The sequence below is a fragment of the Myotis daubentonii genome, chromosome 17 (assembly GCF_963259705.1).
Source record: "Myotis daubentonii chromosome 17, mMyoDau2.1, whole genome shotgun sequence".
In the NCBI taxonomy this organism is placed as follows: domain Eukaryota; kingdom Metazoa; phylum Chordata; class Mammalia; order Chiroptera; family Vespertilionidae; genus Myotis; species Myotis daubentonii.
Window position 1 is genome coordinate 22,965,404 of NC_081856.1, and position 25,939 is coordinate 22,991,342.

The 25,939-nt window shown below is 44.5% G+C and overlaps 1 protein-coding gene across 5 annotated transcripts in view; it reads right to left on the bottom strand.

Moving 5' to 3' along the window:
• CHD7 (chromodomain helicase DNA binding protein 7) overlaps window positions 1-25,939 on the bottom strand; it is a 183,428-nt gene that overhangs the window by 20,660 nt on the left and 136,829 nt on the right. For all 5 annotated transcript variants that reach the window (XM_059673112.1, XM_059673114.1, XM_059673110.1 and 2 more), the window contains exons 9-23: window positions 23,049-23,132; window positions 21,407-21,544; window positions 21,192-21,313; window positions 20,599-20,842; window positions 19,292-19,468; window positions 18,201-18,344; window positions 16,889-17,144; window positions 11,263-11,473; window positions 10,301-10,496; window positions 9,869-10,036; window positions 9,452-9,631; window positions 6,468-6,578; window positions 6,174-6,379; window positions 3,313-3,512; window positions 2,472-2,631 (exon numbers count right to left, since the gene is read on the bottom strand). In XM_059673112.1, coding sequence (XP_059529095.1) covers window positions 2,472-2,631; window positions 3,313-3,512; window positions 6,174-6,379; window positions 6,468-6,578; window positions 9,452-9,631; window positions 9,869-10,036; window positions 10,301-10,496; window positions 11,263-11,473; window positions 16,889-17,144; window positions 18,201-18,344; window positions 19,292-19,468; window positions 20,599-20,842; window positions 21,192-21,313; window positions 21,407-21,544; window positions 23,049-23,132 — 2,597 coding nt within the window. The remainder of the gene's footprint in view (window positions 1-2,471; window positions 2,632-3,312; window positions 3,513-6,173; window positions 6,380-6,467; window positions 6,579-9,451; window positions 9,632-9,868; window positions 10,037-10,300; window positions 10,497-11,262; window positions 11,474-16,888; window positions 17,145-18,200; window positions 18,345-19,291; window positions 19,469-20,598; window positions 20,843-21,191; window positions 21,314-21,406; window positions 21,545-23,048; window positions 23,133-25,939) is intronic.

The following is a 25,939-nucleotide window of genomic DNA, read 5'->3' on the forward strand; positions in this document are numbered from 1 at the left end:
TGAAATCAATCAAAATACACTTAAAACAAAAAACAAAGACACCACCACACTGGACCTGAGGCCAGAGCCACTGTTCCCACACCTGACCAGGGTTGATGCAGAACTCACGAGGCTAATCACTCCAAGTTCACGTAAACCACAAGAAAACGGAAGTTTTCTAGCAGGTATACGCGCGGGGCAGGACTATCATGCTACAGTAGTAATGACAAAACAGTTTCTGAGGCACCAAGATGGCTGGAGGGAATGGTTTGGAAGACTCAAAATTCTAAAGACAGCGATCAAAGGGAGGCCCTGGAGACATTTGTGTTTAAAAAGGGGCGAGAAGCATCCGTCAGGGCAACCTGGGAGCAACAGGTGTTCTCCAGGGTTATTCGTGTGAGGACTGAGACAGCCCCGAGAAGGAGGCAGGCGTCTGAGGTGGGGGGTGGTCAAGGACAAGGGCACCAGCCTCGTCCGTCTGTCTGGGCCTCCAACCTGGCCCTGCCCCTCCACTAGCGGAGGGACTATAAGTACCCGAGTCTCAGTTTCCTTGTTAGGGAAATAGGATAAAACAGCACTTCTCACGGCAGACAACAAACACCGTCCGTGTGCAGGGCTAGGCACACTGCAGCACCATGTGCTCAGACTGTGGTGGCTAATTTTAAAGAGAGACGCACATACATTTCTTTATATCCTGCCTCCTCCAGCTGAGGCCTTGCTGCTGAGCTCCAGCTGACGCACAGGGAGAGGGAGTCGTGGAGAGGCTGGGGGTGTGCACCAGGCAGCACGGCCAGGAAGGGGCGGTGGATGGGCTCAGTACAGTGCAGCTGCACTGATGACACTGAATAGTGCGCTCAGAGCAAGGGAAGAAGCAACATGTGGAGATGTCAGTTTAAGAAGTAGAAGGTTAGCAGAGCTCCAAGCAGTGAAATAAACTTAGATTCAATAGTGTTCAATTATACAGAATCAAGTTCTAGAAATAAAGGTAAGGAATGCGGTTCTCAGCTCATAAGGTAAGCAAAACAAGACCAAACAACTGAGGCGCGATTAAGCAAAAAATAACATGACCGTTCCCCAGTGCCTCCCCTGCAGGCAGTCAGCTGAAGATGGGATCGTATAAAGCTAACCATATTCCTCGACACACACTGGTTAACATTTAGTTATCCACAGGTGCACCTGAGACTAATATAGCATAACTAGAGGCCCAATGCATGAAATTCATGCAAGAGTAGGCCTTCCTTCCCCCAGCTGCCAGCACTGGCTTCCCTCTGGCACCCAGGACCCGAGCTTCCCTCCCAGCCCCGGCTTCGTCCGGAAGGTTGTCCAGAGGATGTCTGGTCTAATTAGCATATTACGCTTTTATTATTATAGATACTGAATGTAAGCTGTAATTGAAAAATAACATAAAAACAAAACTCAGTTATCCACAATGTCACAGCAGCCCTATTCACAACAGCCAAAAGGTGTCTGTCAACCTAAGTGCCCAATGGTAGGTGAATGGATAAACACAAGGTGGTCTTATCTATACAATGGAATATTATTCAGCCATAAAAAGGACTAAAAGTCTGGCACAAGCTACAACATGGACCAACTTTGAAAATATCATGCTAAGTGAAATAATCCAGACACAGAAAGACATATACTGTAAATTTCCACTTATGAAGTACTTAGAATAGGCAAATTCATAATGGAGAATGGTGGTTGCCAGGGGCTTGGGGATGAGGAAGAGTGGCAGGCGAACTTTGGTTTAATGGTACAGAGTTTATATTGGGGTCAATGAAAATGTTTTGGGGATAGACAGGGGTGAGGGGTACACAGCATAAATGTAATTAATACCAATGAATTATAAACTTACGAACGATAAAATTTTTAAATTGTGTTATGTATCTTTATCACAATTTTTAAAATCAGCCCTGGCCGGTCTGACTCAATGTATAGAGCACTGGCCCTTGGACTGAAGGGTCCCAAATTTGATTCCGGTCAAGGGCATGTACCTTGGTTGCAGATGCATTCCCCTGCCCTGGTCAGGGCGCATGCAGGAGGCAACCAATCGATGTGTCTCTCTCACATTGATGTTTCTTTCTTTCTCTTTCTCTCTCTTGCTCTCCCCCGCCCCCGCACCCCGCCCGCCTTCTACTCTAAAACTCAATGGAAAAATATTCTCAGGTAAGGATTAACAAAACAATAAGTAAATTTAAAAAATCAGTCATTTAAAGGTATGTCATCATATGATCTGGCATCATGTTTGAAGAAAACTAGTTAAGGCTGTGCAAAGATAGTTACTATAGCTTAATAGTAACACACACACACAGAAATCTATACATATATACACACACATGCACACACACACACACACAGAAATCTATACATATATACACATACATGCACACACACACAAATCTATACATATGTACACACACACACATCCACACGCATGTACGTACACCCACACACACAGGCACCCCCAAGCCCTCTGCCCCCGGACCACCCACTTGTTGCAGTGGTGCTTCAGGTGCTTCCGGTAGCTGTCCTCCTGGAACAGCGCATCGGGGTTGCAGCCGGCCAGCCAGTCGGCGTCCTGCACCACTGGGTGTGAGCTCTGAGCTTTCACCTTCTTCCCCTTTCTTCCCCTCGGCACCGGGGCTGATAAACCTAGAATCATAATGGTAACAATAATGATGAGTTTTATCTAGATATAAAAAGCCAGTGACTGGAACACCATAATAACCGGAACAACTGGTTGCTATGATGCCCACTGCAGCCAGCAAACCGGCCTGGCCAGCCAACCTCCCATGGCCCCTCCCCCAGCCAGCTCCCCTCCCCCCCCGATTGGCCTCTCCCACCCCAATCAGGGGGCAGGGTGGCCAGCCAACCCCCCACAATTGGCCCATAGATCCTCCCTCCAGCCAGCCCTGCCCCGTATAGCCCCCTCTACCCTAATAGGAGCCGGGGCCAGGTGGCCAACCTCCTGCAGCCCCTCCCTCCGGCCGGCCCCGCTCCCGATGGCCCCCACCACACCAATCGGGGGTGGGACTAGCCAGCCAACCTCCCACAGTCCCTCCCCTGGCCACTGACCCCCAATCGCCCCCCAACCCCAATCAGGGGCAGGGCCCAATCAGGGCAGACTGGTCGGCCAACCTCCCGCTGTCTCCTCCTCCAGACAGGCCCAGCCCCGATCCACCCTGATTGAGGCTGGGCCGGCCGGACCCCACCCCTGCACAAATTCATGCACTGGGTCCCTAGTTATTGTAATAATAACAGAAGCTTTCTACAATCTGGCCTCCAGGGCAGGGAAACACGGGGTCTAGGCCCTACAGCACGAAGACAACCTACCGGAGTGGTTGACCAGGGCGCGCGTCTGGCCGTCGGCCGTGGGCGTGATCAGGTCCCAGATGAAGCTCTTGATGTTCTCGTCCCCCTTGTAATGGGTGAGGCAGTACACGAGGATGGCCCTGCAGATGGTCTCCACATCCTGCTCAGTGAGCTGGCGTTTGTAGCGTCCGTGGGAAAGGATGTCCGTCCACCGCCCCCAGCTGCAAAGCAAGCATGCAGCATGCACAGGTGCCCTCAGTGTCGGTCGGGGCTTACTTTCACAGTCAGGCAGCGGGGTTAGGGCATCTTGGGTTAAAACTCTCATGTCTATGGGGTTCCCAGGCACATGAAGATATTAAATGTGGTTCTTTTCTCTTGCTAAACATTAACAACAAAAACCTGGCAATATTTATGTGAAAGGAAAGCAACCCAGGGCCCAGCGTGAAAGCCTCCCATCCTAGCGCGGGCTGTGGTCCACGGCTCCTCAGTGCCGGACGGGCTGACACAGGCTTTCCCTCAGACTCAGACGGGCAGCCACTCTGAAGACGAGAGAGCAAGCAGGGCCTGGACACTTTACACTCTCACAGCGATGCTGCACAGTCATGGTTTGCATGCTTTGATGCTGACCAACCATTTGAAATGAACAGGGACTCAAGGTGGGTGTGACAGCCCCCAGTCAGGGCTGAGAAGTGTGGTTTCATCAACCCTAAGGGGTGCCACCATAATGAATGAGAGGCTGTGGAGAGGCTCTGGTTTCATTCTGAAACAGAACACACTCCAAGTCCAAAAGCACGCACAGGAGAAATGTCCCGCCAACGCTCAGGTCCTCATGTGAAACGGGTGGAGAAGGGACTGTGGCTAGAACCAGGCAGATAGCACATGGCAGGGGCTGAACTGTCTATTTAGGATTACAGTCTCGGGTTTAACCCAGTGGTTGTGCTCTTTCTCCCATGTGCTGTGGAGTGAGAACGGACAAAAGACAAGCAGATGCGGTCGGAGCTGTGCCTCCCCAGAGTACCGCTGACCGAGCCCCTAGCTGCCTCCTTCCCGCTGGTGGAGTCTCAGCTGAGAAGCACAGTGCACGCCCAGAACGCCCTGCCTCTCGCCCTGGCTTGTTCCCCTCTGGCTTCTATGAACCTCTCTCAGCCCCCAAATTGCAAGGCTGGCCCTCACCTCTAGGCCTTTGGATACACTGCCCTCCCTGCCAGAAACCCTCTTCTCCCCCCACTCAAGGTCCAACACTCCCCATTACCCGGGCTCATTCAAGATATCCATCCAGTCACAGACTATACACATCACCTTCTGTGGAATTCCTCCTTCTATTGCCTGAACCCCAGAGGCAGAGAGAGAATACCTGTGCTGTGTCTTAAAGAAGAGGAGACATGCTTTTATACTCCATTTGCACAGAGCTCCCAGCCAAGCCATTTACTGCTTTCTGCTGTTCACCTGCCTGCTTGAGGTGGGGCTGTGACTGTCCTGCTCACAGCTGTGTCCCTGGTGTCTGAGAATATCCTAGCACAGTGCCCAGCACATAGTAGGTGTTCAATACCTAGTGATGCCTATGGGAGGAGGGAAGGGCTTCACTAAAATACAGTATGCCCTAAGGATACTTCTTAGCTTCAAAAGTTATTAATATGCTCCATTTCTAAAGCTACCGGCAAAATTCTCAACTTAGATCATTCAGCTGAAACATGGAAGTAGGTGCAAAGGGCTTGGGTGGAGAGTCTCTCAGCTGTGTGAGGACTGACAGGAAAGGGTACACAGCTTACACCAGCAATAGGAGAAGGGACCCAGCGACCACACACAGGATGAGCTTTCGTTGAACTTCATTTATTCCACAACCACTGACTCTGCACTCACTGTGTCTGCCGCACTGCACTCTGCCCCGAGAGCCCTGAGCTGCTAGCTGGGTGTCTAACAGGAGAAGCCGCCACTACGTCGTCATAAACCAACATGCTCCTGAATGTGGTGGAAAGTACAGACCAGACTTTCTGGTGCAGGGTGCCAAGGGGACGCCTACCCTGGATGCCAAGGACAGGAGGGGTTGGGCAGCTCAAGCCTGCGTGTGTGTGTGTGGGGGGGGGGGGGGGGGGAGAGATGGTGGAAGGGGCTGGCTTTAGGCAACAGGAAGAGAGATGAGACAGAGTGCGGCCCATTGAAGGAGACGAAGAGGTTTGCCCTCACAGGAATTTGGACTGCCCATGGGAAGGGCTAGGCCAGAGCCCTGTATGCTACGTGAAACAGAATGTTTGTATTTATTCTGTAACTAATGATGACTCACTGGAAAAAAGCAATCGAAGACAGGATATTGTCAGATGTATAGAAATGCCGTTTTGGTGGCGGTTTTGTACTTGAGTGGAATTTGCCTCCAATCTCACAATAGGCTAGAGACCTCTTACTATTTACTAAGCACCTCGCCCTGCAAGGCACGGGGCGGGGGACGGGGGGCGGGGGGTTGGGGGGAGATGTGCCACAGGGACGCAGAGCTGACACCTTCAGAGACCTGAAATGACCATCTGTTGGAGAGCTTCGTAAGTGAGATCATTGCCTTTAACAAATTTTTATAACAGAAAAGTGTTAAAAAGATTACTGTGGTAGTAAATTTCATGTGAAGCCAAAGGAGAAAAGACGCCGTAATTCTGAGACTTTGTTCTGAGTTATTAATAATCAAAAGTAAACTGGGATCTGACCTAATTCCTTAGGGACAAACTCGGGCTCCTTCAAACCCTCGAGGACCTGAGCAACGTGGAGCGCGCAGTCGCTGCAGAGTTCACCTGACTACGGGAGCCACAGAAATCCAAACGCAGATACGGCTTTCCTACGCCCACTGGAATTCTAACTATTTTTAAAGTAAAAGTCCGTTTCCCACAGGCCCGACCTACCCGTAGACGAGCAGGTTCTTCTCCACCCGGAAGCACTCGCTCCTGGCGTAGCCCTGGGACCGGTCCTGCGGCCGCCGGGCCTTCGCGCAGGGCTTCTCCTCCGAGTCGCTCTCCAGGTCCGAGAACTCCATCAGCTCGTCCTCCTTCACCGCACTGTACAGCCTGGTCTGCTTCCTCACCCTCGGGGTGTCGATGACCAGGTTATTCTAAAACAGACGGCAGACACACTTGAAACTTCTATCAGAGCGGCCTGGGGTTAGATCAGATAGGGAGTGAATGGAACTTCTCACTCACCCTCCCATTTAAGGCATCGATATCCAACTCGGCTTTCTTAGCCCACTTTTGCCAGAAATTTGGGTCATCCAGGGAGATATCTGTCCTATTTCCAGATGCAACAAAACTGGCCTAAAAGGGGGAAAATATGTGTTACTTTGAGACGCTTTCCTCAGAGGTAAGATGCAGAGTAGCTCCCGTCTATCCATTCACTCAAACATGTCTGCCTTCCTCCACTGTGTGCCAGATGCCACCATCGATGGCCCCGGGACGAAGACCACCCCTCGGGTAGCTCACAGGCCAGGGGTGAGGCAGATCAGGAAAGAAAAGGTGACCGTGCAGCACACTAAACCATAGGTAACAAAGGTATGTACAGATGTGACGGATGCACACAGAAAGGCCCTAACCAGGTTCAGGTGGGGGGAAGGGACAGGGAGGGCATTGCTAGGAAGGGAGAAGAGGCTCTCTAGAAAATGATGCCTGGAACAGACTGTTGAAAGCTCACAGCACAGAGGAGAAGAGAGGTGCTGTGTCCTGTGGCCGGGGGTGAGGGGAATCAAGAGTAAGCCAGCCCCACTGGCGTGGCTCAGTGGTTGAGCATCGACCTATGAACCAGGAGGTTGCAATCCGATTCCCGGTCAGGGCGTATGCCCAGATTGCAGGCTCTATCCCCTGTAGGGGCTGTGTAGGAGGCAGAGCCGATCAGTGATACTCTCTCATCATGGATGTTGCTATCTCTCTCCCTCACCCTTCCCCTCTGACATGAGTAACAACATATATTTTTTTTTAAAAGAAGAGTAAGCCAAACAGCAGGCTAGTAAGGCAGGCCTTGCGTTTCCTGTAAACAGAGTCCCACCTCTATCCTGAGGAAACAGCAACTCTGCTTGGGGACATCACCACGGACAGCACCACAGGCAAAGGCACTGCTGTCGGAGTGTGGAGGGTAGAATGGGGTAGAACAGGCTACTGTAGTTTAGGGAGGAAATAATGAAGAACTGAAGACAGTTCTAACAGAAACAGACAAAGATTCTTTAAAAGGTAAATTGGAAGGAGTGAGAGCCTAGCTGAATGTGAAGCATGAAGGAGAAGGAGGAAGCCAGGAAAGACGGCAGCATCCAACTTTGGCCTCTGAATGGTGTTATCAGGTGAACGAACAGGTGTGTATGTGTAGGCAGAGACAGGAGGGAGGAGGTGCTGGACCACAGAGCCCAGAGAAGGAGGAGCCGGATGACTGGATGGCCACATGCACAAGAAAGGAGGTGGAACTGGTCTTACAACATCACCACACACGAACACTCACTCAAATGGTTACGGATCTGGATGTAAGTGTGAAAACTATAAAACTCTGAGAAGACGACAAACCTTTGTTAACTTCAGTTTAGACAATGCAGCAAAAGCACAAACAATACAATAAAAGAAAAAAAGGGGGGGTTAATTGGGCTTCATTAAAATTAAACACCATTAAGAAAAGACCAAAAGAAAATATTTGCAAATTGTATTATCTGATGAGGAACTTTTATCCAGAATATATAAAGAATTCTTAAGCTTCAAGAATAAAAAGACAAATAACTCAAAAGGTGAGCAAAGAATTAGAACATTTTTTCAAAGATGATACACAAGGGCCACAAGCAAAGGATGCTCCAGGCATCAGAGAAATGCGGCTCTAACCCATTAGGCTCTCACATCCCACTCACGCACACGACTGTCATCAAAGCGCCAGACAATACAAAGTGTTGCTGAGGCTGTGGAGAAACTAGAATCCTAAAAACGCTGCCAGTCGGAAAGCAAAGGTACCAGTATGTTCACTTAGGAAAACTGTCTGGTAGGTTCCTCAAGGGTTAAACATGGAGCTAACGCATGACCCAGCAAGTCCATTCCTGGTATACACGAAAGAGAAACAAAAACATATGTCCACACGGAAACTTGTATGCAAATGTTCAAAACAACATTATTCATAACGACCAAAAATTTCACTATCAACTAGTGAATAAATAAACAACCCGTGTCCACCATCCACTGGTAAATGAGGCACAGACATATAATGGAGCACGGCTCAGCAATGAGAAGCAAGTACTGATCTGGGCTATAGCACAGATGACCCTCAAAACACTGTGCTGAGTGAGTAAAGCCAGATACAAATTACAGGTTGCATGATTCCATGTATCTAAAATGTCCAGAGCAGGCAAATCTATAGAGACAGAAAGTAGATTAGTGGTTACCAAGGATTTGGCGGGACACACACACACACACACACACACACACACACACGCGCGCATGCACGCTTGACAAGACTGTTAATGGGCCTCAGGATCTTCCTGGGGTGATGGTGATAGTTACACGAGTCTGTAAATAAGGCCAAGGTGAATGTTATGGTCAGCAAGTTGCACTTCAATAAAGCTACTGAAAATAAGTGTATGTGGGGCCTGGGTGTGGAAGGGCAGGTAGGTCAATATGCAGGGGAAGCCTCAGGGGGGCGCTTGCTGGAGTGGCTCTGAGTGGTGACCTTTGCCGGAGCTGGTCTGATGAGGAGGTGGGGGGAGGGTGCAGCTGGAGGTTGAAAAAGAAGTAGAAAGGGGCGCAGCGAGACAACTGGTACGAATGACGCTTGTGTGGATTCCAGCTCTGAAAGCAGAGTTATGGCACTGAAGCTGGAGGGGAAGGCAGATGGGAGTGACCGGGTTGTTGCAGAGGCTACGTCAGCAATCAGATCTCAAGAAGTGGAGAGGCTGGGGTCAAGGCCACAGGTAAAGGTCTAGCCTGGGAGCCGGGAAGCAGCTTTGAGGCCAAGGTGAGAGTGACCACCGGTGCCATATGATAGAACAGGACCCAAAACACAAACAAAGGAGCTTTTACGCATGAGGAGCTCCACAGGGAGTTAATTAATTTCTAGACTCGGGATAAGAAGGCAAATGTTCCGTGTGCAACTCCGGAGCACTTCACAGAGTGCTGCGTGCGGACTCTATTAAACGTCTGTAGAAAGCCGGCCTCTTCCGATTGATTCGCACCTTAGCAAAGGTGGAGCCCTTCCCTTCAGACTCGATGGTGATGGTGTGGGTTCGCCGCAGGAGGATCTGGTCGATGTCTTCTTCGCAGAATTTAGACCCTTCGTCCTCCTCATCCATGAGCGCACCGTAGGCTCCCTTTCGCAGAAGATCCTCTATTTCCTTCTTGGAAAGCTGTTGCACCTGTGTTAGAGAGATAATTTAAAATAATATAGAGTTGAAATGTTTTTAGTCTAAACAATTTTTTTTTCCTCAAAGAGGAGGATAAACCTAACTTCCAACAAGGACATGCAAGGTGGAAATAGTGCTTAAAAGAAATACTGAGCTTGGAGAACAAGCTGATGCTGGAGCATGTCTCACTATGAGCCACATCCGGCCGGGAGCCGGGTAAGGGAAGGGGGTGGGCGCGGGGGGCTGTACCCCGTTGGCGGCGTTTTCCCTTCCGCTCATGGACTGCAGCACAGCTTTATCCAGGCCGAGCTTCAGACTCGCCTTGTCGAACATCTCCCTTTCATAAGAATTTCGTGTGATCAGCCTGTAGATTTTCACGGATTTGCTCTGTCCTATCCTGTGACACCTTGCCTGGGCCTGGAAGAAAAGGGGAACTGATGGCTACCAAGAAAGAAAGGCTCCGTCGTCAGTGCGGCTTTGAAGAGGGTTAACACACAAAGGAACTGCTTTTACATTATTAATAAATTGATTACTAGTTGGTTCATTTGCCCCCATCATGGGATACTGCCTGACTGACTAGATGACTTTAATTTATTGGTTTGACGGGGATTCTCCGTCACAGCAGAATGGCTTAAAAAAAAAAAAAAAAAAGGCATCGGGAAGATTCTCTTGCACGTTTACCTGGAGGTCATTTTGGGGATTCCAGTCAGAATCAAAGATGATGCAGGTATCAGCAGCAGTAAGATTAATGCCTAAACCGCCTGCCCGAGTGCACAGGAGGAAAACAAACCTATCCGAGTCAGGTTTGGAGAATCTGTCAATAGCTGCCTGGCGCAGGTTGCCTCTCACTCGGCCGTCGATCCTTTCGTACGGGTACCTGGAAGAGGTCAGTATGAGCAAGGAGGCCTGACAGACCGCTACAATACACCTGCTCCTTTCTTTTACTTCTAAGACAGTAATACAATTTGGGATATAGATTAACGATGATATTATGTATGAGAAGCAATTTCAGAGCAAATGGGTTTTGTTGTTTTTCACACAACTGGTTCGAATGCCCAGAGATTACATTTTTATTTTACTTCCTCTCCACTGAAACATCTAACCTCTAAAAATAGCTGACACCTCCAACAGTAAAATAACAAACAATTTCAATTTTAGGTCAGAACCAGTCTCCCCCGGTCAAATGAAAGAAACGGGAAACAAAATTGTCCACAAAATCGCGCAGACCTACAGCAGCCATTACACAGAGCGCCTGCCGCGTACATCCATAGCCTTTAAAAAACAGATGTGGCCAAAACCGGTTTGGCTCAGTGGATAGAGCGTCGGCCTGCGGACTGAAGGGTCCCAGGTTCGATTCCGGTCAAGGGCATGTACCTGGGTTGCGGGCATGTCCCTGGTGGGGGGTGTGCAGGAGGCAGCTGATCGATGTTTCTCTCTCATCGATGTTTCTGACTCTCTATCTCTCTCCCTTTCTCTCTGTAAAAAATCAATAAAATATATTTTTAAAAAAAACAAAAAAAGAGAGATGTGATGTCCGACCCCACCCCCTTCAGCACAGGTATCACTCCAAGGTGAACCGCGTCGAGCCCTGTGCAAGGGCACTTCTGAATTTCCTTTTTATTCTTACGGAGCCAGGGCCTCACCGTCTTTGAATGAGGTAGTCTTCCAGTATGTCCAAGCAGCGCACCATCTGGGAAAAGATAAGCACCCTGTGGCCACCAGCCTTCAGTTTTGGCAGCAGCTTGTCAATCAGCACTAGCTTGCCAGCAGCCTGGATCATCGCCTGGAGCTGAAAATCTGGAGAGTCTGCATTGTGTGTTTCTTTAAACTCTTCCAAAATTTTCTCTTCAGCACCTGCAGAGATTGGACAGCATAACATGAATACAGTAAAAGGTTTTTATTACTGAAAACAATGAACTAGCTTTCAAAGCCCTCGGCAAACTGTGGGAACCGGACCACCGCGCTCATGTTTACGAACACGAACCCACCCCCTCCCTCAAAGTTCGGTCTACACAAAACCGGGAAAGCATAAAAGGGATCAAAGTTTTCAGCACAACACGTTTAGGCATTGGGAGGGAAAAACCACATTTTCCACAACAAACAAATGTGTGCTGATTGTAGAAACAGAATTTCAACAACAGACTGTCAGGCCAGAAGTGGCAGAAACAAGCCAAGGGCCAGGTACCTACAGAAAATGTGGAACCTAAATGGCTGAAGAAACAAAGACCTGTTTACTGGCTGAATATAAACACACAACAAAATCTGTTCTGAAACCAAGAAACAAGCAGATAGGATTCTAACAATTACAGTGTACGGGCAGCAGTTTGTATTTATAATTGTACAATAACACAGCCCAAAGGGCTGCCACAGAAGGGAATTCATTGTTCAGGATATTTTTTAGGGACTTTTTTTTTTTTTAGGGGGTAGCACACATTTTCTCCTATAATCTCCTTCCACAGTCATTCTCACCTGCTAATTTCATAAGGGACAACAATTCAATCTTGAATTATTCAAAGCTCAAAAAGCTTTGAAAAATAAAATATACCTGGTTCATGTAAGATTTCTATGCCTAACCCTCTTTTCATCACAGCCCCATGTAGATTTCTGTTTGTTCAAAAATTTGGGGGGCATCAGAGAGAGAAGCCTCAAGAGAATGACATCTTGGTCACACCTCCTTCCCTGCCCCAAACCCACCCTCATCCTGGGAGCAGCAGGCTAAGGCTCCTACTGCTTAGGTGGCTTAACTAGAATTAGGCAGCTTCGTCGGGCCTCCTCCCCTCCCGGGGGTTAATCAGGGCATGGCCGCCTGCTCAGCTCCTCCCCCTCAGGACGGGATGCGGCCACCTATTCTCTAGGAAATACAAACCAACAAACCCATCTAATGGGATTGGTTCCCTCCTTAAACCGTGTCAGAAACTGTAAACTACTCTTGTTACCCCTGGTTGTAAACATGTGGACTAACTACTGTGCGCCTGAAGGGGATACACAGCCTCGGAGGATTTGAAAGGTTAGGTGAGGTAGGCCACCAAGCCACTCGGACGGTCGGTCCTTCCGTCAGGGCGGCCGACGCAGCAAATGTGGCCCCTCTTTCCATTTAAGGGCCTTGTTCAAATTAAGTTATGACATGGTCGTGGGCACAAATAACGCATGTTAATAATTAATCAACCAAGAATCTCACTGAGAGCCAATTACAGCCACTCAATGCCTTTCCCAAGCTCCAAGGCCTCCTGGAAAGCACACTGTTACTGCTTACTAGGGGGACCGGCAGGAAATGCCAGCCGCTCACTCCCCTCTCCACACCAGTGACAGGCTAATAGGCAGGATTTTCCTCCACGTGAAAAAAAAGAAGGGCAAAGGTTTTACTAGAAAAAAATGTAAGAAACAAAATGCTATTTAAGAACAGTAGCAACAGGCAGGTTCTTGAATAAAGTTCAGTAACTTTTTCAAAACATAAATTTTAGAAATGTAGGTTCTATATTCAGGACAAGAAGATTCTCGGCAGACAGCAGAAATAGACGTAAGTCCACATACTACATTAGGTGTTGTTACAAGTTTGTTCTTGTGATAATATATTATAAGCTCTTTGCAACTCAGGAAGACAGAAGTCTTACTCTTTTGATATTTGGATAGTTATTTTGTCCACATTAAGATTATTTTTTATAGCTTTAGTTTAAAACAAGTTAATGGTCAATGAATAGATTTCAAAAATGAAGTAATCATTTTTGACAAAGTAAATATTAGACATGTTTGGATAATTTTAGTAAAAAATTTTAAAAAACAAATAATTCAATTTAGTAGAGAAATTTATTATTTTTCATCTTAAATTTATGCAGAGATGAAAAAATAACTTTTCTCCTTTTTTCAGTAATTTCTCATCTTATGAAGAATAATCAAAATTAAAATATATTCAAAAAATTTTAAAATATATTCTTTTCTTACCTGATAAAAGCTACTATTGACTGAACCAATCAATTCAGGTCTTTGAATTCTGGTTCTTAAGTGGCAGCTACTTTACACTAATAATACTTCATTTTAAAACATCAGCAAACATATTCTCTGTGTGATTCCCTATTGGCACTGGATTTATTACGGCTAGACTAAAGGAAAGGGGCATAGGAAGGTGTAGGTGAGGGAGGCAACTTCTACATTCTGATGTCACAGACAAATTCTCAAGTTCATCTGTTAGATTTACCTTGAAGTTAGTTGTAAATATCAATCGGAAAATGAACTGAGAAGCCAAAATATGTAATTTGTTGGCACTGTTTCAAATTAAGGTACCAATCATACTACAATTAAAAATGTGTGTGTATGTGTATCAAAGACATTCTTGAAATGAGTGTGGAAGACTTTCCACTCTAATAGGCAGGCACTGTAAGGGAAGTAATTGCAATGTCATCTACTATGTTAGCCAAAACCAAACAAGAAATTATTTTCTTTTGAAGATTAAAAAAAACAAGTTACTATTTTCTCTCTGAAATGCATTCCGGCATCTTAGCTTCAGTCTTGTTTTCTTCCTGCTCACGATTCTCTACACTCCTCCTACCCCCAACAGTAACAATAACCATCTCAAGTCACCCCTAACCATTAGGGGACCTTGACCAAGTTTTCAACATTATTTTTATCTCATATAGTGAACCTAAAATTGAACATTCCATTCTAATAAAGCGTGGACCCAAAATAGTATTACCATTTATGTTACTCAGTTACCTGCTTAACTTTTAGCAAGAAAAAACAACTAGCAACACTCTGAGTGTTTACAGTGCACCGAACATTGCTCCAACCACGTAAGCACTTAACGCACATTCAAACATTTCTTTTATATTTAACTTGTGTGCTACCATCACTCCCAATTTTTTTCCTGCTTTACTTATGTTACCCCTTATAGCTGTTTCTGTTTCCCACATCTTCAGAAACATTGTGCGTAATTATTGAACTGAGCGTTAGTTTGATTAGGGCTGCTTTACTCTGCCACCACCGACACAACTTTCAATTTAACCTCCTTTATCTGCACAGCAAACGTGTGTGTGTGGGGGGGGGGGGAGGGGGGCGCTGTGTCAGTCTTTTCTCCACTCCAGATTGTGGATGGAGTGGCCAGCACTGGCCTGGAGCCACCTCTGTGAAACACAGACCTACAGAAGGCACCTGTGAAGTTGTGACACCTAATGTGTGTATGTGTGTGCCTGTGTGTGTGTATTTTGGGGGTACAATTTCTCAACATAAAGGCATATAAGTATACCTGCTTAACAGACACTTCATAAATTAAGGACAGAGATGCTGAGCTCAAGGTGTGACCAGTTGGAACAACTGCCACAGATGCAAGCCTCAGAAGTCCTAAGAGCCTCTGGCAAACAATTAGAGATAGAGGGTGACCCAGAGAGCATCAGCTACAGAGAACACCCCCCGGCACCCCCTCCCCCCTTCCCCCGCCTCTCAATGCTCAATGCATGCATTAGCATGTAACCAAACAAGGTAAACTCAGTGGAACTGGGAGTGGAGACCTGGCAACCTTCACTGAGATCATCCTTCCCCACACACCCTGTTGGCAGCATTTTATCCCTTTTGTGAGCACTTTTTCTTTCCCTTTGGAGGCGACTTCCCCTCATTTTCTTGTCACCAGATATTAAAAGCAAAAGGGTGTGTGTGTCTTTACTCATACCATCAATTGCCCTAAGCCCCAACTCCATCTCCCCAACTCAGGAACAGGCTGTCTGGCACTCACCATAAATGGCCATCCAGGCTCTTAAACACATGGTGATTAGCAGGTTGGTGGCATAAAACATATAATTATCACACATGATACTCTCTTTAAAAGACGAAGCTAAAAGCAGGGTCTGAAAAGGAAACGCGCTGCTGTCCCCCACAGCGATGGCCCCAGGTGCCACCCCGAGACCGCCTCCCAGGTGGGCCATGTGTCATGTAGTAACAGGACCTTCCGGAGCCGAGGCGGCTGACAGTGTAAGTTATGGAAGAAGAAAAGAAGAGGAGCTCTTTAAATGAGCTGCTCGTGAGCCTCACGGATTGTGACAGAGACAAAGCAGGCTTGTTCCTTCTCCCTGGAAAGGAACCTAACAGCATTGCTGGCCAATGGTCACCGAGCACAAGCACCCATGAGTGGGCTATCAGCTCTCCTCGCCCACCTGAACTCCACCTGGACGACAGCACCAGACCCCTAGCGGGTTGCTGCACCTGCCTATCTTTCCCGACTCCCATCTGTCTCATATGGTGTTGCCAGATTCATGATCCTGAATCGCATTTCTAACCATCCCTCTGCTTAGACGCTGGCTGTGGTCCTCCAATGCCTACGGACTAAAGATAAATCCCATCACCCAGCACCGAGGCTTCCACATCAGGGTCCCAGCACGTCTCCATTCGCCGTCGCACTGTCGCTTGCATGGACTTTACACTTCGGGCAAGTTCCCCTTTGTCTTCCTGACTCCTTTTCTTTGCTCATGTTATTACATCAGCGTAAGGCCCTTCCTGGTTCTAACCCTGATGGCCTACATCCTTCCCAGCCCCGTAGGCTGTCTCCACGCCACCTCTTTCCAACAGCTTCCTAATCTCAACCCCCGACAAAATGAAGGCTCTTGTATTCTCCCAAGTCTTGTCCACGACACAGGCATGAAATGTTTATTCCTTTCATGATGTTTGGAAGTATATGATACAGGTTTGTACTCATGCCAGTTATATAACACTATCAATTTAGGTGAGAAGACAGGAGGAGCATAAAGTATTCATTAGCAACAGGGACAAACTATTATCAAAGCCATAAAATAATCTCTCATTCTTAGGGAATTGGAGCTAAAGGTCTCTAGACTGAAATTTTCTCTGATCAAAGTTTTCAGACAATAAATCTCTGCCTCTCACACCAAAGTTCCTCTCTAACTCCTCTGATTAAAACAACACACACACACACACACACACACACACACACACAGAGTAAGAAAATCTCAGGAGCTAAATTCTCCTTAACTGTGAACACTTTTAAGCCATGGAGCACTAACACCTCCTTTCAACGAGTGAGACAGATGTAGGGATGCAGGAGAAAGATGAGGTGAGGTCCTGCTTCAGGGAGGGACCGGCAGGGGCGATGGTCTTTGCCTTCAGACACCACAGAAGGAGGCAGCACAGAGGACAGGGAGGGGTGAAAGCCACACTGAGGCGTCAGGATACAGTGATGACTACAACCTGTAAAGTCCTCAGTCTGGAGGGAGGAAAGGATCTCTGGCGCTTTGAATGATATGAAATAAGTTTACCGACAGCCAGGCTTACCGTTAATAAGGTACGGATGATTGCAGCACTTGCGTAGTTCCATCATAGTGTTTAAAAGGTTAGGTACGTTAGCTTGACCACCACCTTTGGAAAGAAATGTAAAATTCTTCTCAAGGATGGCTCGGTAATACTTCTTCTGAATGTTTGTTAGCTCAACTTCAATGATAGTTTCTTCTTTGGGGGCCAAGTTCTTTTCTACATCCTCCTTGAGACGTCTCAACATCATCGGCTTTAGAATAGCCTGGAGTTTTTGCACCTAAAAAAGGACCTTAAGTAAATACTGATGTCATGACTTGCTTGCACCTTAACACAAATCCTAATGAGAAAAAGCAGGATTATCATCCTACTGGTTTACCGTTCACTTTCATGTGTCAAAGCCCAATAAGGGGATGGAAGGAGACTTGACTTGGGGTGGTGAACAGGCAGTACAGTATACAGATGATGTGTTGTAGAACTGTACCCCTGAAACCTGTATAACATTATTAGCCAATGTCACTCCAATAAATTCCATTTTTAAAAAGCCCAGGAAGGTTACAAAGGCAGGAAACTTCCAGTTTTCATAACAGAAGTGCATGAAGGTTGAACGATCTGATGCCAAATGGACCACTCAACCAGGAGGCTTGACAGGGACACAGCAGAAAAGAACCAAATCTACTCATTTCCTTTCAATTCTGTTTGTCCTGAGCGGTGGCGATGAGGAGGGGGAGGGAAGAGACTGTGTCCGGGAGGAGGCGGGGCCCCTGCTTGAGTTCTCTTGCTTTCCAGAAACAGCGAATAAGCCAGGAGGTGGCCAGTCCTGCCATCAGAGGTGTCTCCCTCCAGCCCCCTTTTCTGGTGACTGGCACTAGGGGACAGCACACCAGAGAGTTTTTAGGAAAAAAGTAAAACAAAAAAACGGACTTCACTTTGAACTTAACAGAAGAGATTAAGACTAGACCTCAAAACTCCAGGAGGCAAGCAGCTCTCTACAAATTTCCATGGCTTCTGACACTATCCCCAAAAGTACACAACATTCCCAAAAGCAGACCTAGAAAAACCACCAACCTGAACAGCACAGCAGCCTCTGCAAATTACACGAACACCTCTACCCATCAACAACCCTTCACGAGGGCAAATGGACAGACAAGAAAACCTCTGTCATGAAGACCTGGGCTCTCCAAGGAAAGGAGATATAAAGCTCACCTGTCTACAGGGCAGGGGGACAAAACTAAGATAATTTACCTTTTTACACTAGTTTAATATTACTCCTTTGCCATTTCATGAGTTCATCTTCACTTGCATGAGTAAAATACAAAGTAGACGGGAGAAATACCTGTTCTTCTGTTTTCAGATCACCGAACTCCTGCATGAAGGTGGTTTCTGAAGGGAAGCGACTCGGTTCCAAGAAGTGGAGCAGGCTGAAGAGCTCCTCCACGGTGTTCTGCAGCGGGGTCCCCGTCAGCAGCACTTTGTGTTCCTGCAGGAACGCAAGGGGAGTCCGTGACACAACAGAACAAAAGCCTTTTCTCAAAACCAGAGCCTCTCTAGGTACCCATGTTCCCACTTCTCTCTGCAGCTAATTCTGCACCCACCCTATGTAAAGTAAAGGAATTAGGCACAAAGGCGGAGATACAAGAAAAAAAATGGTCCCTGATTCAGATGCGCACGGAGGAGCCTGCCTGGAACTGCAGTCCTGGTGGTAACTGTGTCTTGCCATTTTGTCTCTTCCTGGGGTCATTAGGTCAACAGTGTAGTGCCCCGGCTTTGCAAGTCCCCTAAGGGTCTGCTTTTTCCGCACCAGAGCTGAAGTTTTCCCTAAAATCCCCAGGCTCAGATAAAGCTCCCATGACTTTCTGTTCTCTGCATCAACAGCGCTCGCGTCTCCCCATCTGCTTCCTGCATGACTCATGTTGCAGACAAAAGAAGTTCTTCTACACGAGACAGCACATGAAAACCTATTCTGCTCTTCAAAAATTTCAAACTAGCAAAGGGGTCGGCTTGGTTTTAAAGACCACAATCACTTTTTTTTTAACAGATGCTATTTCTAACTTTGTCTCTGAACCAAGTCAGGTATTTCTTTAAAACATTTCCTCCTGTTTACGAGCTCTTTCACCAGCTCCCCTGTCCTACTTCCATACATCCAACACCGAGAACTGTTTAGCAATTACTTGAAACTCATTTTAGGTAAAGTATCACGACGATAGTATGCTGTGATACCACTGTGCAGGAATACCAGCCAACAATGTCAGAATCAGGAAGACAGCAGCCACTTTTGTGTAACTACAAACGCGGGAGGATGTATCACAATATTTGAGAGACTCTGCAAACACCCTCCCCAGGCATCAGTCAAACCCAGAGTGGCGGGAACGCTGAGCCAGCGACAGCTGTATTTGGGTTCAATGGAATCACCAAATGATCACTGACCAAGTCCATCATCTTGAGTCCCTCCAGCAGCTTGCAGTTCCTGTTCTTCAACCGGTGGGCTTCATCGATGACTACACAGCGCCATGGAATATTCCGCAGCTCAGGACAATCAGTCAAAATCATCTCGAAGGTCGTGATGATGGCATGAAACTTATAGGACCCCTTTATCACTCGACCCTACGAAAAGAACTCTGATTATTATCTAGCATTACAGATTAACAACTCTGAGGATGAATAAAGAACGTAAGACATGGATTTATCCCTTTGGGGACATCTTTATTTTAAATAACACATATTTCGGAGGTTTAAGCTGTTGTGGTATAAGAAGGCCTTAAAATCTTTCCTTTTTCAAGGAGGTTACAAAATTGTTAGTAAAATTTCTGATCCAATTTCCTTATAGAGCCACACACAGTAAAGTGCCACCAAGAGCGCCCATTCTAGTCACATCCCACAGACTCCGAAAGGTGAAAGGCCAAAGGCATTGTGTACTAAGCTAACTTTAAAAAAAAAACTTTTTTACTTTTTAAAGTGTTTTACCTTTCTTTTACTTTTGTAACTTATTTATTTTTAAAGCAATAAAACAAAAAACATTCACTTAGGACAGAAGTTATAATAATTTCCCAAATTTAAAGATAAATATAAAAAGCAAGTTTCAATGTTTCCCTTCTTTAATTAGTTATAGGGCAGATTTTAAAGCAAACAAACAGGTGAAACAAAAATCTCTGTCCTATTTCCAGTCATAGAACTCCCATTTACTACCTAGAGCTTAAAACTAATTTAGGGATTACTATTCTCCCTTCTTCACCAAATAATTTTTAATGTTAACATCACAGAATAATTGCACACAGGTAACTAGCAAAGTGAAAATTCACAGTAATTGCTAAGAGCCAAAGTATAAACTCTTCCCTTTGGACGTATTTCATTCATTGTGTCACTCAGAATTACGTGCCTAGTATTTTTCATTTCCAGCAAAAATGTAACAAAATATTATTTCTATTTACATTTTTAATTGCAAAAGAAAGCCAATTAGCAAACCAACACATTAAGTGATTTTCATTGATCATCCAAGGTAAAAAATTTCATTTATTTTTAATCTAATAATCAAAATGATTAAGCTATAAAAATGAAAAGCTGTAATTACGACATGCAGAAATATAATACAATCATAAGTTAGGTAAGAAACCTAAAGCAAATTTCTCAATTTTGCAAAACCTAGACCTTTCCCCCAAATCACTGAATCCATTTTAAATCCCAACGTTTTAAAATGCACAGACTAAGCATAGGCAAAACTGCCTGTGATGTTTTACCTGGGGATCTTTGAAGTACATTTCATACAACTGAATGGTCCGACGACTAGCTTGACTCCCATGATACACAACCACGTTCAACTCTGTCCAGGTACGGAACTCCCTTTCCCAGTTGGGGATTGTGGACAATGGGGCAATTACTAAAAAAGGGCCATGGATTCCTTTCAAATATATCTCATAGAGAAATGTAATGGACTGGATAGTTTTTCCCAAACCCATTTCATCTGCTAAAATGCAGTTTCGCCTTTGGGAAGGAAATAAAAGAAGGAAAGTTTAATGAGTACAGATATTAGTCACTGCTTTTTTTTTTCTTCCACAAAACATATATTACTATACTCACAAATGCCTATCTTAGATGTTTTCCTTAGCTTCAGTAAAGTACATTTCCAAGAAATAATTACTTTTACATACTTCTATCAACCTCTATATTATTTGTTGAATAAATAGTAAGCATACTTCCAGTGTTTGCTGTTTTATTATAATCTTAGTAGAGAGTTAAATGTTATTAAGTTTTATTTGAGCACTATTTTCAATAACTACAAAGGAAAAAACAATAGGCCTTTTTAAAAGTGAAGGAAACACGTTTTACATACATGTTGTACCAATTGAAAAGTAGCCAGTTTACTCCCTCCAACTGGTATTCCCTGAGTTTGTTATTGTTTTTATACTCCCTGGAACTCTCCGATTTCTTCCAATCATCAGCAGGAGGTCGCTCCTGTTTCAAATATAGTAAATCCCATTAGTGGTTTCTCAAAGACCGCACGATGCTATTTTCAAATTAAATCCCCTACCCTCAGCCAACTCTTACCACGCGCACTGTTTCCGGCTCCCTGGACATTAGTTTCTCAAACTCCTCGATCTTGGCTTGATCGATGTCCTGCCTCAGCTCCCAAGTGCTGTCCTCATAAGGCAGGGAGCACCACTTCACCAGGTAGTGAGTCACAGGCTGGGACACGTTTAAAGGAATCAGAATCGTATTCATGTGACCAAAATACTTGATGTATAAAGGAAATGGGTGCTCTACCTCATTTGTCAACAGACACCACCCAAGAAGCAGTAAGACTTAGTGGGTAGAAGTTTTAAAAGTAGTCCCTAGTTATAGAGTCTCAAATCTAAACTGGAAATAGTATTATTGAGCAGTATTATCAGAACAAGTTAATTTTTATTTAAGTCACTGATAAGTAATGTTCAAAAGCCAAAAAGTATAAATATCTAGTAAATAATAGTTGAATTTGAGCCTGTGCAAATCATTCACCAGGTATTTGATTCAGACATATATAGTAAATTATCTTAGTATATCTATATCTATAATAATAAAAGTGTAGCATGCTAATTAGACCGGACGACCTTCCGGATGAAGCTGGGGCTGCGAGGGCGGAGGCGGCTGCGAGGGCCAGGCCCCTTGCACGAATTTCATGCACTGGGCCTCTAATATTTATATAATTGGTTAGTTCCTTAAAAAATAATAAAAGGCTTGAGTTTATTAGGATTTCTGCCTTTTTCTTAAAGGGAGAAATACTGTTTGTACCCAATCACTTTGGAATAATGTGTTTGAGTCCTAGCCAGTGTGGCTCAGTTGGTTGGGCATCCTACTGTGCCCTGAAAGGTTGCCAGTTCGATTCCCTAGCAGGGCACATGACCAGGTTTCAGGATCAATCGCCAGTAGGGGGCATGCAGGAGGCAACCAATCGATGTTCCCCTCTCACACAATGTTTCTCTCTCTCTCCAAAAATCAATTTTAAAAATCTTTTACAAAAATAATGTGTTTTGAGTTCTAAAAGATTGGAGAGCAAAATATTTTGGGTAATATAGATTAATGGAATTTCCTTTGTCTTTTCCTCTAGAAAATGTTTGGGTTTGTTGACCTTCATTTCAGGACTAAGGTACATTGACCTGGTTATGATGTTAAATCCATTTGGTGTACTATGTAAATATATTACAAAACATGTTTTTTCAAGTAAAACTAAATAAGAAAAAATAAAAAAGTCAAGTATCATGTAACTGATGTGATCTTAATTTGACATCCTCTGTGCACCACATTAAATGAAGTTCATCAACTTCACTAAGTATGTCCAATGTTAAATGATATTAAACTCCATTCTGCTACAACTGTACTCTTAATTGCATAAGGAAATTTTGTGCTACATAACAGATTTATACTGAAACGTGTTGAATTCTTTTTATTGATTATATTCTGAAATTGTGCAAAATGTCGATTTATTTGTTTCATATTGAAAATTGATTTCTTTTAAAAAGCTCCCAGACTACATATGAACACATTTAGCACTATTATTAAGTCATAAAACTAATAGTAAGTCAATAAATTTCAGTTAAATTTAGACCAAGTGTGCCATGATCCAAGGCTCTGACCAGGATGGCCACGATCCCTGTCTGTAAACACACATAAGCTGTCTGAGCTCCGCCCCCTAATACGAATGATCTTTTGTTACCTCTCCCCGGTCATCTGTGCTACGTGCAAAGTCCATTATCCGGTCAACCTCCACATAATCTGGATTAAAAAGCTCATCTTCAATCTGCACCAAAGGAAAAACAATTTAAAATGTTTATGTAATTCCTGAGAGTAAACACTATTCCACTTTTCACCGAGCAGTAATATTTTGGGTCACAGCAACACAAAATTTATATTTGGCAAATTCTTTTATATTAATTGAAATGCTACAATTTAGCAAAATCATTCCCCATGAGGAAATCAGACTTCTCAGACTTTGTTAACTGGGTCTTTTAATTACTGTGTGAAACCTTTTTACTGTGAGAGAATGTTTAAGAATATTTTAAATGAAGTGTGAAATTACAATTCACTAATGAGCAATCCAAAAGGCTGATGGCATGCGATGCATTCAGCATTCTTGAAACTACAGCTTGCAAAAAAGACCCAGAGCCATGCACAGTACGTGCTATTGGAATCTCACAACTCCCAGAGTGGTCTGCTGCCTTACAGCATCATTTAGAGAACGTTATTCCAGAGCTAAAAACACTGAAACCAGTGAATTTCATATTTTAGTATGAACAGAGTTTATGATATTTGGTTGCCTTTGTCAATCAATATTAGTACCTCATTTGAATACAGTCTTGTCATTAAAGGTTCTAATGATTTATTTCTACCAAATATAGAGCATTTAGTTAAAAGTATTAGGGATACAAAAATAAGGCTTAAATAATTAGGTTAGCCAATATATTAACAATTTTTACAAAAGAAAGTAATGCTGCTTGCTTGCAAAGTTATCACGTATTTTTTTAAAAAATACACAATATGACTCAAAGGGAAGTTACAGTCTAAGCCAGCCGTGGGCAAACTACGGCCCACGGGCCGGATCCAGCCTGTTTGAAATGAATAAAACTAAAAAAAAAAAAAAAAAAAAAAGACCATCCCCTTTTATGTAATGATGTTTACTTTGAATTTATATTAGTTCACACAAACACTCCGTCCATGCTTTTGTTCCGGCCCTCCGGTCCAGTTTAAGAACCCATTGTGGCCCTCGAGTCAAAAAGTTTGCCCACCCCTGGTAAGCCATACTTTAAATAAGTCAGTCAGATGTTAGGAAACAAAATTCATATTATTGTGTTCCTATCAATTAATTTATCAGTAACATAACTGCATGAAAATGCTTTGCAAGGACATATGAGATACTTCATATGCGCTGAATTACAGTTTGAAAAGATAAGCTGTTCAATCACAGTAGGCTCAGGGATAACACCTTCTCTGGGCTACTGTTCCATTAAGACACTGGGTTTGGGGGCTTTAAACTGTGAATTATAAACCAAAAATCAAAAATATGTTTCAACTGACTCAGGCCTTCACACAGAGTTCATTAGCGAGGCAAAAAATACATTGAAATACTCAGTTAATTTAAAATATCAATATATTAATGCACTGGCTTTGTCAAACAAGTCTAGATTTAGGCACACAATATGTGTATGCCTAACGGCATAAGCACTAAAACTTTCTAGTAACTAGTTTTGGTGACAAATGCTGGTTTTAAGACAACTCATTCTTTTTTTCTTTTTTTTTTTTAATATATTTTATTGATTTTTTACAGAGAGGAAGGGAGAGAGATAGAGAGTTAGAAACATCGATGAGACAGAATCATCGATCAGCTGCCTCCTGCACATCTCCTACTGGGGATATGCCCGCAACCCAGGTACATGCCCTTGACCGGAATCGAACCTGGGACCTCTCAGTCCGCAGGCCGACGCTCTATCCACTGAGCCAAACCGGTTTCGGCGACAACTCATTCTTAAACAGAAGCTGTCATTGCTGAATTTAAATCCTTAACTTTACTCCTAAACATTTCTATCCTTCAGGTGAATAATTGATGCATGCCATCATGCATATGATGCAATTTCCAGCTTCAATAATCTCCTTGAACAGAGATTTTAGTTGCAGCAGACTTATAAGAAAGCGGAAGGTGAAACAAAGAATGTAAAAGTAGTCAGAACTTAGCATGTAAAACCTAAATCCAGGACCATCTATGGAATATAGACAAACAGGTGTGTGAGTGTGTATATGCGCGTGCAAGAGAAAGAGGAATCTCCTTTATCCTTTTCTGCTAACACTTGGATTCTCTTTTCATACTTCCATTCAAGTCAAAACTTCAGATTCTAGTTGACAAGTTACTAGCAAAATAATGTATTCTGACCTTGGTGTAGGTGATCCACAAAGACAGACCCACACAGACAAGCTACAGAGCCAGGGCCAGGCACATGTCCCTAAAGTGCATCTGACTCCAGGAAACACAGCCCAAATAAATTTAATAAACAGAACCAGGACCCAAGGCTGCGAGGGTAAGTTAACATAACATGCTTTCCTGTTCCTTGCCACTAATCCATAGAAAAGGTCAGCAGAACATACGGTGTCTCTTTCTAAAAGGAAGCTAAATGATTTCAACTTGCCCAATGTCACAGACATTTAACCTTCTTTTCATTAAGAAGGGCATGAAAAATGGAACTTCCCATTATTTTCTTAGAAACTGCCCTTTCAGAGAATCACCTAAATATTCTACAAGATGTAAGGAGCGAGTCACATTCACACACCTCCCTTCCCCTCAGTGCTACCTACTGTACTGCAAAGACGCCTACAACCCAGAATAACGGAAGTGGTGATCCAGACATACGTCCCGTAAAGCCACCACCACCTGCTCCACCATCTAATACACACTTTACAATCTGCCTGTAAACAATGTAAAATCTGCATGAAAATCAGATTCCAGGGGAACACAGACTTGTCACCTGAGATTATAAGGATTTTATGACATAAAGTATTGTCCACTCTTCTGGCCCCCACCCCTATCTCTAAATAGAGGTGGGGGTGTGAAATTGGCTA